This window comes from Salvia miltiorrhiza, chromosome 4 (assembly GCF_028751815.1).
Source record: "Salvia miltiorrhiza cultivar Shanhuang (shh) chromosome 4, IMPLAD_Smil_shh, whole genome shotgun sequence".
In the NCBI taxonomy this organism is placed as follows: Eukaryota; Viridiplantae; Streptophyta; class Magnoliopsida; order Lamiales; family Lamiaceae; genus Salvia; species Salvia miltiorrhiza.
This window is the reverse complement of record NC_080390.1, coordinates 51,855,951-51,870,770: the sequence shown is the minus strand read 5'-3', so window position 1 is coordinate 51,870,770 and position 14,820 is coordinate 51,855,951. Positions and strand designations below refer to the sequence as shown.

General features: G+C 34.3%; 2 protein-coding genes across 8 annotated transcripts; one reads left to right on the top strand and one right to left on the bottom strand.

The window, feature by feature from the left end:
* The first annotated feature begins 4,025 nt into the window (after positions 1 to 4,025).
* On the top strand, positions 4,026 to 7,374 carry LOC131020436 (probable U3 small nucleolar RNA-associated protein 11). 7 transcript variants are annotated; one of them, XR_009100703.1, is made up of 3 exons: positions 4,026 to 4,460; positions 4,813 to 4,896; positions 6,907 to 7,374. XR_009100703.1 is itself a non-coding variant. In XM_057949230.1 (3 exons), exons 1-3 carry the CDS (start codon positions 4,391 to 4,393, stop codon positions 7,100 to 7,102), a joined length of 336 nt encoding a protein of 111 aa, XP_057805213.1. In that variant the 5' UTR covers positions 4,026 to 4,390; the 3' UTR covers positions 7,103 to 7,374. The 7 variants fall into 7 exon arrangements, 3 of the variants coding, with proteins under 3 accessions (XP_057805213.1, XP_057805212.1, XP_057805214.1); XR_009100704.1 differs by having other exon boundaries at positions 6,903 to 7,374; XR_009100702.1 differs by having other exon boundaries at positions 5,575 to 7,374.
* Positions 7,375 to 7,686: 312 nt separating this feature from the next.
* On the bottom strand, positions 7,687 to 11,207 carry LOC131020434 (probable glucan endo-1,3-beta-glucosidase BG3). The gene is made up of 2 exons (XM_057949222.1): positions 10,903 to 11,207; positions 7,687 to 9,289 (listed from the first exon to the last, which is right to left on the bottom strand). The coding sequence occupies exon 2, from the start codon at positions 9,192 to 9,194 to the stop codon at positions 8,295 to 8,297; it is 900 nt and encodes a 299-aa protein (XP_057805205.1). The 5' UTR covers positions 9,195 to 9,289; positions 10,903 to 11,207; the 3' UTR covers positions 7,687 to 8,294.
* Positions 11,208 to 14,820: the final 3,613 nt, after the last annotated feature.

Here is a 14,820-nt window from a genome sequence, read left to right as displayed (position 1 = left end):
TTACAATAATCATAAAAAAATTACATTATAAATGAAATTTTCAATTACATTAAAAATTATAATAGTCCAAAAAAAAAATTACTCGCTAACAATGACTATTTTATTTATTATTATTTTTTTAATTTGACATGTGCATAAAATGTTCGAGTACAATACGAAAATCACAAGCCCCCTATCGAGCTAGGGGCGTGGCAACGGGCGGGGTTCACCGAAGTGGGGCTCAAGCCCCTCAATCGAACCCTACTGGAGATGCTATAAGATTTTATCTTATCAATTGCTTTTCAAAGGTATAAGCTTTTAAACATTTTACAAGATGTTTACTGTCATTATTAATGTGAGATTTTATTTTCTTCAATTTCTATTCAAGCGAGGAATCTAAAGCGAAAAACAAAAAAATATTAAAAAATAAAACAACCAAGCCCATTAGGATTTAATTGAGAATGTTGACAATTTACGAACAACTGCGCGCTTTCTAACTTCATCTACACTAGGCCTTTTTTCTTTGGGTAAATTGCATGAAAATATCCGACCTTATTTCAAAATCTGGTTTTTTGACAAACTTTTTAATTGTAGAAAAAATATTACAACTTTTCAATTGATTGCAATGTCGGTCTAGAGACATTTTCCGGCTAAATTAAATTAGGGTTTACTGCTTACATCATCCTTCCCTCCACCTGCGCAACACGTCACCCTCCCCACCCACTGCGTAGACCCTCTCCCTCCCCAACCCCCTGCACCGCCACGTCTTATCCAGTCATGATCCTATCGTCGACTAATCGGAGCAAGATGGAGGGTGAGAGACTTCGAGCAGCAGCGATGGGCTTGCCTGCCATTGTTTAGCCGAAGATTTGAAAGGAGGCGGCGGTAGTGTTTAGTGTGCGTGCGTGTTTTATGTGTGAGAGACGAGGGAGATGGAGATGAGAGAGATAAGACGATGGGGAGAGGTCGAGGGAGATGAGTGAGGGGAAGATGGCGAGGGTTCCAGTTGGCGGCGAGAAGGGCGATGAATTGAGTGACTGGTGTTGGGGCCTAGGGTTTCGGTTGGCGGCGAGAAGGGCGACGACCCTATCGCCTTGTAATCGAAGCAAGAGGGAGGGTGAGAGACTTCGAGCAGCAGCGGTGGGCTTGCCTACCGTTGTTTAGCCGGAGATTTGAAAGGATGCCGGCGACAATGGCGGCGGGGCCTTCGGCGTGGGTAGGGGGAGGTGTGTGAGAGAGAGAGAGAGAGAGAGAGCGAGGAGTATGTGTGGATGTGATTTGGCATTTCTAATGCCGCGTTGGCATTCCGGCTTCCACGTTGGTGGTCCGACTGCCTAATCAGATTTAGTTTAGCCAAAAAATGTCTTCGGACCGACATTGCAATCAATTGAAAAGTCGTAATATTTTTGCTACAATTAAAAAGTTTGTCAAAAATCCAAATTTTGGAATAAAATTAAGTATTTTCATGCAATCTACCCTTTTTCTTTTTGAAAATAAATGGTTGATTGACTACTGCAAAGCATGGAACTCTCACCCTAAGAGCTAACTACCACCCTAAAAATCCTCATAGGATGATAATCAATCATACAGTATGAGCTAGTGTGGTGCAAAAAATCTTATTTTATTTTCACAAGTATTATCAAGGACTTTTTACATTGAAGGATTAGTCTTATCTCGATATATATGTAAAATTAGTAAGTCTAGTCCCTTATATATTTAGATTAATAGAAACTTTGGGGTCGGTATTCTAAGATCCTTAATTATTTTCATCATCTGAGCTAGTTTTGTTTGATTAATATTCTATTAAAAGTGTAAGATTAAAGAAATTCTAATATTAAAGATAAAAGATACAATTATGTACCTTATTAATCATGCAAAATAAATATCACTTTTAAAAAACACCAAATTAAATTTGTTTAGTTTCACGCAATTAATCTCGGTAGCGTCTTCTAAAAGGAGGCTTTTGATTGTTCTTTTAGTTTTTAGATTTTCGTCATTCATTTTATCCCGAATTGTCTATACAGATGAGATAGAAAAGTTAGAGAATATTGTATTTGACCTAAAGATAGCTAGAGATTTTATATATAATAATTATATCAAGTAAGTAATTTATTTAAATGAAACTGGATGACATATTATTATATGATTAACAGATAAGGTTAACGGTCGTTAAGTTAGCTTAATTGAAATTTTATTACAAGGGAAAAAAAGTAAATTAAAAGAAAAACCTATGAAACCCTTGAAAGCACAGACGCACAGACAAAGAGCCGAGCCGAGCCTCGTCAAAACCTTCTTAAAAAAACCCAAAGGGAAAAACCTTAAGAATGAAAAAGAGTATCCGTCTAAGTAATAAAAACCCAAAACAGGAGGACGAGAAAGAACGGGGATGAAGTTTCTTCGGGAGCTTCGGCCTAACCATCTCCCCAAAGAAACCTCAACTCAGAAAAAATAAGGGCAGCAAAAATAAAGAAGGCGACTGAAAAGAGACACCAAAAACTAAAAAAACTCAACGCCGAAAGAAAAGGCCGAGAGGCCCCTTCGATCGCAGAGCAACCAAAGGAGTATCGGTCGTTATGTTAGGACTAAATAAGAGTAAGAGATGAAAATTGAGATAGCCATTATAAAAAGTGAAAATGAAAAGTGGTCATCAATTTAATTTTAATAAATTACAGTTAACTTTTGAAAATTTGGATAAAATTATTCCTATAGTAAATGCAGACAAAGTTATAGCATATTAGTACAAATGAGAATATTCAACACCCATTATTCCAACGTTGTAGTCATACTAGTATGAATGGGAAGATTCGACACTCGTCATCCCAACTAGTAACACTGACAATAGTTCTTGATATGAATGAGGACTCGTGTCCGTCCTGGCATGCAACGACGGGTATGAATAATAATTAATTTCAATTCGTATTAGGTGTACTTGTGTCACAATTGGTATGAAGTTGTATCAGGTGTACCGTATATTTATATAATTATATTTGATGAATAGTTGTGTGAAGTCAAATTAGAGCATTTAAGCCTCTCCATGTCAAAGTTGACAAAAGTTATTGAAATTAAATTGGTGACAATATTTGATTCTCACTATCCACATTATACATTCCGCACAATCAATACATATAAAAGTACGAGAACTTATTGAAATGAAACAAAAATTATACAAGAATTTTGTGAAAGAAAAGGTATAAAGACTTAGAGATATATGTTTTAGTTTATAGATTTTAATTTTGTTGTCTGTAATCACAATGAATTCAGTATAAATGAAATTAGTATACATTTTTCTTAAGTGTTAATAGTGTGAAATATGCATATATAATTTTTATAATAGAAATCAAATTTTAGCTAACAGCTTAATTTCAATAATTTTTAGCAAAACTAATCAATGAAAACACCAAAAAAAAATGAAATTAGTATACATTTTTCTTAAGTGTTAATAGTGTGAAATATGCATATATAATTTTTATAATAGAAATCAAATTTTAGCTAACAGCTTAATTTCAATAATTTTTAGCAAAACTAATCAATGAAAACACCAAAAAATGATACACTAAATCTCAAGTAATAATGATTAATGAAACAATACAAGGTATGTGCATTGAGTTCTCTTAGATAAAAGAAAAAGAAAAAAAGAACAAAAGGGATATATATTTACTTGCAAGAATTGTGAAATTTATATATATGCATGGTGCATATCTCTGAACTACGCTATTCAAGATTTGGGCTACATAGAACAATTTAAATTAATCTATAGTTTACTAAAATTTGAGATATCTTAAAGTCATGAATTATTTTTAATTTGTAGAATGTGATGAAAATAAATATACAATCAATATATAATACGATTAGCGATTCCTGACCTCTCCTTAATTCACTCTCCTACGTGGCATATCTAAGAATTCAAGAATCAAAATCCCTACAATTTTAGAGCTTCTAGCTCAATTCTCTATAGCTGACGTGGCAATATAATTCAACATCAATTATTATTATTTTATATATATTATTTAATTAAGTTAAACATTGTAAAATCATATTGTCTTCTCTTCCTTTCTCTGCGTCGACCACCACCTCCATTTCCCCGATGCCACCTCCATTTTCCCCTCCCTCTGCCGGCGATTCGACTCACCGGCCGCAGCCGCGATCTGCCACCTTTCGCCGCCCGCTAGAGATCTGCTCTTCCACCTTCTCCGATGCCACCTCCTTTTTCCCCTCCCTCCCCCGGCGATTCGACTCACCGGCCGCATTCCACCGCGATTCGCAGCGATGAGATTTGCCCCTTCCACAGTTCCACCTTCTGATTCGAGGTTCGGCGAAGGGAGCCTCTTTGCGATTTCCGGTGCGAATCGCCGCGCCCCTAGATCCCCAAATCCTCACCGTCTCTTTGCGATTTTCGGCGACCACAACAGCCATGGCCGCCGATCTGCCCCTCCCACCACCAGAAAACCAGAAATCGATCTGCCACCTCCCTTCCCCCTATGGTAAGTATTAAATGTTTGATTATTTTAAATATGGAATGATTATTATTTTAGATAGAACAAATTTTGGAAAGATGTTTAACAATGGAAACTTAAACCCTAGATTTTTATGTTAATTAATTTTCACTTGCTGCAAATTATGTAAATATAGAATGGTTATAAACTTTAGAAAGAATTTTTTTTGGAAAGAATTTTATCAAAGGAAAACTTCAACCCTAAATTTTCATCTATAAATTCATTAGTTTGAATAATTAACAATGCAGCAATCGCAAGGTAACCTTCTTCTTCTTTTGTTGTCTTTCTTTTCTTTTGCATTAACGCGGCAATACCATCTTATTTTTCTTCTTTTTTCCAGATTTTTGGTTCTAGGTGCCTGGTCCAGAACCGCCGCTCGCCAGCCGCTGTGTTGCAGTCGCCCACTCCTATTCTCACTTCAACTGTAAGTTCTCCGAATTCTCTCACCCTCATTTTCAGTTATGTCAACAGATTGTTTTCTGGTGTTTCCACTTCATATTCCCTTTTCTTTATGTTACCGAGTTGGATGGGTTCAAATCCTTTATTGGCTCTACTGTTATAGCTACTGAATTTATCGATATCTGTTGGAGATTAACTAATTAGGTGCATCAGTAAATGGGCATCTGTATGGTGTAAGCTAAAAACTTTCGCTGCATTAATCACCACAATTTTAATGTAATCCCTTATTGTTGCATTTGTGTTTTGATCATAATTTATGAAATGACGGTGCAAGTTTGAATCTCTTGAGGATTACCAAGTGAAGATGGAATGAATGTGTTTCATCCCCACCCCCTTTTTTTTCTAATTAATCTTATCTTTTGGACTTTTGGTTGCTTACCTCAATTCAAGATGTGGGAATGTTTCATATTCATATGCTTTTATTTGCAATTCTGAGTTAATTTACAGCCAACTGAAAGAAGTGGACTTCATGGTCTATATTTGTGTTGTAGAAACTTTTATACCATAAATTAATGAGTCCGGTTACAGGCTTTTTGAAATGTTAGTATAATTTTTCTTTAAAGCAATTAGTGGTATGACTTATGGAGTTCGATTATGTTTGGATAGCTCTTAGGCCTTTTGACTGATTGTTCTGCTCTCTCAGCCATGGCTTCTGTTATCAACATTCTCTCGGTAATGACCTCTCTTTCCAGTTCGTAGAAGAAGCACATTTTACTTTGTTGCAGACTACAAATGTTTTCTTTTTTTGTTTTCCTTTTTATTTCTTCTATTTTTGGTGGTGCTACTAATCGATTTCAGATGATGTGGTTTGTACTACTCCTTCCTTACCAGAATAAACTAACATATAAACCCAGTTTTGGATTAATGGTGCAGACTTTCTTTTCTTTGTATGTGACCTTTTAATTGTGAATTTTAGTTATTTAACTTAACTAACCTATCTTTAATGTTTCTAAGTTTCTAATTTTTAATTATTTATAATTATGACTTTAAGCAATAAGTTCACAATATTTAAAATTTTGTTAACTGTGTATATGGAGTTCTCATCATTTTTCGTATAAAAAATGTCTCGACCCATTCAAATGCACAACGAGAGGCACCTCTGCCAAATAAGATATAAGACCACTTCTTTTCATCTCAAATTATATCTTCAGTCCAACATTTCTGTTTTTTTTTCTTCGATCTACAAACATAGAGTTTCACCATATATTGTGTTGAAAACCATACTCTTATCTTGCAAGTTTATGACACAGGTGTGGTGGGTGTTTCAGATCATGTTTTAACTGACACGGGTAACGGGCTACACATTTTGCTATAAATATTGCTTCTTAGCCATTGTTTTATGATATAAATACTTGTCTAAATGGTTTACATGTCTTTTGCTTGGATAATTATTCATCTTATATTTGTTTTTGTTATTTTTAAGTTATATAAAAAGATTTGTGGCTAAAAAAGTACTTTTTATATTTTTCTATTCATGTAGTTGGATTATTAGCTCAGTTTTTGCTACTGCTCAAATTTTTGCCCGTTGTGGAGATATGCTTGAATATTATTGATCTAATTAGTTGTTTTATTATTTGAAGCTGGATTGAGATGCTTCATTTTCATTTTTTTTTGGCTTGTGTGTGAGTTGATGATACTTGAAACTGAATGAGAGTGATATCCTTATCACCTGCTCGCTAAGCAACTATTGTGTATATCATTCTAAGCAAACCAAGTTGTGTACTTGTGTCAGTGCTTGACTTTTGAGTTTAAGATTTTTCAATGAATATTTTATTGCTTTTTTTTTTTCTTACTTTTAGAGGAAACAAATTGAATATGCTGCTCAAAATCACTGCCATCTAAAACTGCAAACCTTAGTTATTTATATATGTATATTATATGTAGATTTTTTTGTGAGTATGTATATTTGCATGCTACACTGCACTCTGTTGACAATCAGGCATCAACCCCAACATGTTTACTATGCTGAAGATAGGACTGAAGCAAGAGAAATTCGAGCTCAGGCTTCTGAACACAGAGAAAACCACTCTTTTGAAGACTTTCCCAAAGATATTAAAAGGAAGATAATTGCTTCATACCGTGAGCTAGAGCCTAGAAGAAGCCGAGTTAAAGAGCTAGAGAAGATATACATGGATATGGCAATGCAGAAAGAACTGCAAGAAAAGGGTTGAAAACGAAAGCTTCTTGAAGATGAAATTGTTTATCCAACGGCAGTACCTGTATTCAAATGGACAGGAAAGAAAACGATGAGGGAGAGAGAGGGAGAGGGAGGGAGGTGTGCAGCTCAAATTAATGTGCTAATTCAAGAACATATTCTCTCCTTTATTAGCTAGATCTCTAAAATTTGGAGCGTGAGTTCAAACATACATAAATTGATTTTTGTATCCGTGTGTTTTGTTATTCTTCTAATGCTTACACACAAAAAAAAATTATTGAATTAAAAGTATTGAAGTCATGAAAAATGTACTTTTTTATTACTATAATATATAGTATGGCATATCATGTTAACACTTTTCTTTGATGAAAAATCTCCAAAAGTTATAAATATATTATGAAATAATTTCTACATCTTTTTTATACTTATAACATCAAATAATTCCCGTCGAATTTCGACGGGTTACACACTAGTCGTATATAATGTCAAAATTAATCCTGAATATTAACAGGCTAGGTCCCCTCAGTGTACTAAGCTACTATATATATTCTGTCAACAGACTCTAACACAAAAAATCCACACACATCTTAACTTGGAAAGTTGAGGACAAAGAAAAATCATACTAGTTGAAGGTTGCAAGAAACTAAAAATCAAATTATAAATCTTATTACTGCATATATACATGTACTTAACCCTAGCTTAAATCAAACACATGTGATGTCTGTAGGCAGTTAATTCGGAAATAGAGAAAATAAAACATAATTTCGAATAAAGAATTTGGCATATGCATACCAATATATATGTATAACTTGAAGAATATTGCCCTATTGAGGAAAACTAGTGCACATATAATACAAGAAACATGGTACGGTCTGTACATAAATAGCTCGGCCAATCACATGTATGCATATATCTAACTGCGAAAACATCATAGGTAGATGAGATCGATTCATCGATCATGGTCAAATTAAAACCACAGGAAAAACAAGAAAATTAATCATATATAAACACAATTATATATCGTATCATATTAGAAGGAGAAGGAAAACTGTGATATTCAAATAGAAATCAGATAGATACAAGCCCCATATATGAAACTATATATATATATATATATATATATATATATATATATATATATTTCAATTAGGAGTAATAAACATGTAATGAAGTGGGAGGCTAGGTTATTACCAGATCTTATAAGGAAGCTAGTTGTAAGAGTAAGAAGACAGATGCTTCGGGCCGGGCCTCAGATTCTCGTCAAACGTAGCAAATATGTATGTGTGTATAGGGCCGGCCACCATGGGGGTTCCCGTCCTCACCACGCGCATCAAATTGTTGATGTAGATCCTCGCGTTATCTACGGTGGCGATAGGCCCGTCGGTGACAGCCATTATCTCATCACCGCTGCCCAATGGGACGCTTCCCGGAGGTGGAGAATTGTGTCCGCCACCACTAGATGACCCAGAGCTCGTCGTCGTCTTGGTTCCCTTATTCTCTGGTATGGCCAATTGTTGCACGGACAATGGCGTTGCTGCGGCAAGGATCTTGCCCATGGCGGCCACGAAGGCGTCATGGATTGCGTAGAAAAGATTGTCGTAGTAGACGCCGCCGAGAACGACACCGCTGTTGGGCTGCAGAAGCGCGAAGGAGAGGTTGATGTTGGCCCTATCGTTGAGGTAAGCGTAGAAGGGAAACACGTTTAAATGGATAGACGCGCTCGTGTCCCTTATAAACTCGAGGATCGGCCTGATGAACCAGTTGACGCCGCACTTGAACTCCGCCGCCTGCGGAGGATTCCACATAGTCAGGAGATTTATTTGGATGGATGCGGCCAGACCTGCGGCGCGGATGGCGCGGTACACGTTCTGCATCGCCGGGAACACGAAGGGCCCCAGCTCCGACTCCGGCTCGATCTCGTTCCCGACGATGATGTAGCGGAAGGTGACGTTGGGGAAGCGTAGGATGTTGCGGCTGACCCAGGCAGTGGCTGCCTGGGGGCAGTTGGCGAGGTCCCGGAGATCGGGGTGCGACACGCCCATCATGAGGCGGATGTTGGTGCCGCTGAGGGCGCGGAGAGTCGGAGCGTGGGGGTCGAATAGCCGCATTCTGCGGATGTTGTTCTGCTGGTATATCCCCACAGTTGTTGCTGCGCCGGGCAAGTTAGTCCCCAGCCTCCCGAAGAAACTGCCCACCTGACCACCTGCGCGTGGGGGTTTTACACTTTTACTTATAGTTTCAAGAGCAGTGCATTAATTCCAGAGTAAATTAATGGTAAGTGTAAGAGCTGTTATAAGGAATGATCTCACAGGGATCAATTATTTTGAATTTGATTAGATATGTGTTTTGCAGGCTGTTTACCTTTTACTACAATTAGACACAAAAGTTTATAGGTCCAAACATCTAAAAGGCATAACTATCTTTCGTTTTGTGTAAGTGAGAACTAGTGTAAGCATTGAGTGTGCACTTCGGATTTAGGGTCAGTTATAATAAAGGGTTTCCTTGCTTTTGGTTCATTTAGTTAAGTAGCTCATTATTTAAACCAAGAATCTAAACTGTTTTGTTTCTTCTCAAGGACATTCATGTATTATAAATCCTGCAAGCAGATCTGACTAATTACAAAACTGTGTCTCTGATTGAACAACTAATTCAAACAAGGCACTGAAAGCCCTCCCAGATAATTTTGTATTCAAATGCAAAAGGGTGTCTATTATAAACTGACAGTTATTAAAATACTCATTAACTATGACAACCTTTATCTACATGCCATTATACAAAAATAACATAGCCACAGTTTCTACAAAAGTTCCAGACACAAATTGAGGCCCCTTCTATTTATCTTTCTTAAACTTTAGTCCTCTTTCTCCACAGACCACATTATTAGATCTTTGACTAACATGATTTTTTTTTCCTTTGCAATGCATTGGAGTGCCCATAGTTTAGCAATCAGATAGATCCAGATGATAATATATATGTATATGATTGCAGGGACAATTATATTATATATGTTTATTGACTATATAGGTAGTACACTACCATCGTTGTGTTCATGGAGATGCAATTAGGTTCTAAGCTAGCCCCATTAATGATACAATTAATTTCTTAAGCATCTTCCGGACGACAGCAGTTGGAAATCCCATTACTATTTCTTTCAATCTGAGAGAACAGTTTTATGATTCATAAACTTGAATTAGTTTGATTTAGACAACCTCTAGGTTTGACGAAAATGCAAGAATTAATCAATTGCAGAAAACATTCTGTCTGTGTATAAGAAACTGTCTGATTAGTCAAACTAGCATTGAAAAATCTAAAACGATTCCTTAGATCGATTAAATTCATTGAATATTTTCTCATCTCCCCAAGTCCCAAATTCAAGTTCAATAGTTTGGTCACTAGCAACCCAGAAATCTGATCTTCTAAAATAATTAGTGATCAAGTTCTGAACTTTGATAGTAATTCCTGTTTCCACCAACACTTGTATGTTAAACAATTGGACAAAGATGGAGCTAAAGTTGTGCACATGTAAAAGGATAGATTTGTCACATTCAAAACCAGACAGAATCATAAAATTCAGGCATACACTTGAAAACAAATTCAATTTTACAGCTCTTCTCCCACTCAAAAGCAATCTCAACTTTTTCTGCCTAAATATTTCAACTAAAATCTGCAGCAATTTCCTTCATTATGTATTCAGCTGCTAAAAGCTACTGCATTGACATTGAAGGTTTTCAAACCCAGCAATTGCTTCAATTTCACCAATTGATAAACAGATCAATTAGCAATCAGACATTCAAGAAGAAGGGCGAAAACACTCACCGACGACAAAAGGTCATTCATTGTGAAAAATTGGAGGCCGCGTGATTCTGGAGACGAGAGAGGAATAGATTGAACGAAAGATTTCCTTCCCTAGAAAAAAGACTCCCTTCTCTCTGACTCTGTGTCTTCCTTCTTTTACTTTCTCTCTCTACTTCTTCCTTCTTTTGATTTTTTTTCCTTTTCTATTTGTAACTTTTTCGTACGCGGGTTGGATGAGAGAGACAGAGACAGCGAGGAGAGAGAGAGAGAGAGAGAGAGAGAGGGACAGTGTGTGTTACTGTGTGCGAGGCGTGAAGGTATTGTTTAATTTCAATTTCAACCTCTTTTGCGTTTCAAAAAAAATATTCAACCTCTTTTGGTTTCAAAAAAAAATAATCGGATTAAAAAAAATTAAAAATTAAAAACCCCTTTTGTATTTAGCTGTTGCTCTTTTTTTTTTTAGCTGTTGCTTTTATAAACTTATTTCAGAGCTCTTTTGGTTTTGGTTGCTAAGAGAAATTAGTATTGTTTGGAAAGTAGTTTGACTTCATATTTAGTTTGTTTTCAATGCATAATAGTAGGAAATATAAACTTTATGCTTAAAGTCTCGACATTTGGATCGAGTAATAAAAATAAAATCTAACTTTTAAAATATTAAAAAAACTTTAACATTTTGAAAAAATTATAAATATGGCGCGAGACAAAATTTCCTATTTGATGAACGATGAGTTGAACCTCTAAAGATCAATATTGATATTATTCAAATAGTATCAAGATAACTAACTCTAAATTTCTAGTAGCAAATCTTACCTTAAAAATGGAGCGTGAGAGATAGATGAAATGGATAATAATAAAATTTTCACATAATTTCAGACATTTTGATTGGATTTCCATGTTGGATTTTGAAGGTCCAAGTCCAACTCATCTTTATGAGATCGAAATATTTGTCCCTTGTCATATTTATAATTTTTTTGAAAGGTCACAATTTTATTAGAAATTATAAATATAAATATATTTTTGTAACTCAACTCAAAGGTGGACCATTAAGTGTAGTTAATCATTTTCACATCATTTTAAAAACTATGACCAAATATTTACATTGTTGCCTCTAGAGAGAAATTTCGTCTCGTGCCATATTTGCAATTTTTTACAAATATTTTATACTATATCCATTGTATTTGAACATTGTGTTTCTAAAGCATTGTTCTTTTATTTATTGTTGATGTAAAAAAAAAAATAATGACATACTTGTTGAATTAAATTCTTAATTTAATCTAATTAGTGGACAAATATATATATATATATATATATATATATATATATATATATAGGGGCGCGCTTCAGTGAGACCTCATATTTTTCGTGTAACATGAGTACAATGAATAAGACATATAATACTAATGAACAAAACGTATATCTAATGAACAAGATGTATATACTGATGAAAAATAAAATTTAAAAAATTCGTAATGAATAAGACATATATACTGATGAACAGGGCCGTATATACTGATGAACAATGCAGTATTTACTGATGAATAACAAAATTTAAAATATTATGCTCCCTCCAGGATTCGAACCCTGCGAAAAAAAATCACCCTCCAAATACAATATCAGCCATATGATTAATAAAATAAACGCACCAGATCGTGCCCTAGATCTCACTAAAATTAGGGGGTCTCATTGGAGCGGCCCCCTATATATATATATATATATATATAATGTAAATAAATACTATTATATTGTGTATATATTAAATGTTAGTATATTTATTATTTGTTGAGGGACCAAATAATAAATATTGATAACTTGAGAAGTTATTAAGGGGTCTGGTCCCCGGGAAATGGTACGCTCTTTCAGTATTCTCATTCCCATAAGAGTATATATACGCATATTCATAAGAATATCGTATTCTTGAAAGATCAAATCTTCATACTGAATTTATCATGACATCAAATTAGTAATTCTGGTCTAAATATTCTCAGTTTATCATCATAGAATTTATAGTAATTATGTGAATTACTGGGCAATTTGCCTATTTCTTCCTCTCATCTACATTTGGCCATTGATTTTTTCTTTATAAAGGAGAAGAACAATCAGTAAATTAAATTATTTGTTATATTTACATTTAGCAATTAAATCAAACGCGTTAGGTGCCGGTTTTGAAATAGTAAAACGAAGAAGAAATAAAAGAGCTTAACTTACGGGCAGTAAAATTATAATCTTAATTAAAGTGATTAATTATGATGAGCCTGAAAGTAAGATAAATAAATAATGGTTGGAGGTGGAGCCCAAGACACCTAAGACTACCCACAGTCGTGACACTCGTCCAACCCAACCTTACTCAACTTTTTAATAAAATATTCATTTCTCTCTCATCCACCTACACAACCCACAACCTAATATAATTTTCACTCACAATGGTGACACCAACCCAACCTACATATTTTTCCTTTTCACTTTATTTGTAATTATCTAATATCTAAAATAAAATATAAATTAAAATTAAATATTTATTTATTATATTTAACAAAATAAAATAAATATTTATTTAATTTGTTCTTCAATAAAAACTCATTTACAATATTTTATATTTTAAACTTATATAATCGTATTAAAAAATTATATGATAAGTGTTCAAAAAAAAATACTATATATTATAATTGATATTTTATTCAATAACAAATGAAAATGATAAAAATGAAAACACAAAATTGGAAATAAAGCTACAAATTGATATGTGAAATAATAAATTATAACTAAAAAGATACAAATTAAATATTTATTTTGTTTTGTGAAAATATATTAAAATTTGACTTTATTTATAGAGAAAATAATAATATGAATTTTAATATAATTTTTATTTTCAATAAAGAATTAACTATGATAAAATATAGCTTCCAAAAACTATGATAAAATATATTTAAAATATAAAATTTTAACAAACGAATAAGAACATGCCATGTGTAAAAAGAATAATAAAGTACAAATGGTGACTTAGGGTGGATGGCCGCCTCGGTCACGGAAATTCGTGACTTTGTGATTTATTTTTTTTTCATCTATTTTTTGTCTTATGTGCGTGACACTCCCCCAAAGTCACGGTTGAGAGTAGTCTAAGATTTCAAATCGATCGCCACTGAAAAGGATGTCTGTAGGTAGGGTTGATCTAGGCTGGGCTTGCAAGAATTCTACACTACTCGTTCCGTCCCACCATTTTAGTCCCTTATTCCATTTTGAGATGTCCCAAAAAGATAGTCCACTTTTCTAATTAATACTATATAAAAATATTATTCTTACTAAATTAACCTTATTTAATGTTTCACTTAAATGTGAAAAGGATGTGTGAAAATAATAAATAAAGGTATAAAAGATAAAAATATAAAAATTAAATGCACTTTCTTAATATGTGTGAAAAGTGGAAGGGGACTAAAATGGTGGGACGGAGGGAGTACTTTTTTAGAATAATGATAATTATAGTTATAGTTTATTTCCTAATCAACTAGTGACAAATTGCCAACCCACAACAAGGGAATTGTCTATGCTGAACATTGTTCACGTGAACACTGCCGTTACGATCATGACACGTGTTATTCACAATAAACCAGCCAAATAGTATTTTTATTGAGCCAGACCGGTTCTTCACGCCTAAACCACTGGTTCAATGGAGCAAATGGTTTCTGCTTTACTGCCCTTGTTTACTGTGCAAATGTCAGATCCGATTTTCCTTAACCAATGAGCATTTTATTTCATAGCAGATATCATGGCAGATATGATGTTTCCTTAACCAATGAATGAGCATTTTATTTCTTTGACTTGTCTATGAAAAAAAGTAGAAAACAATTTTCGACTTCTGGTTAGGGTTTTGCGGGGCAAGATATCCAAAATTTCAAATGTCAAAAATTTGAATCGTTTTTTTCATTCGCAGATGGAAAGTGGAGA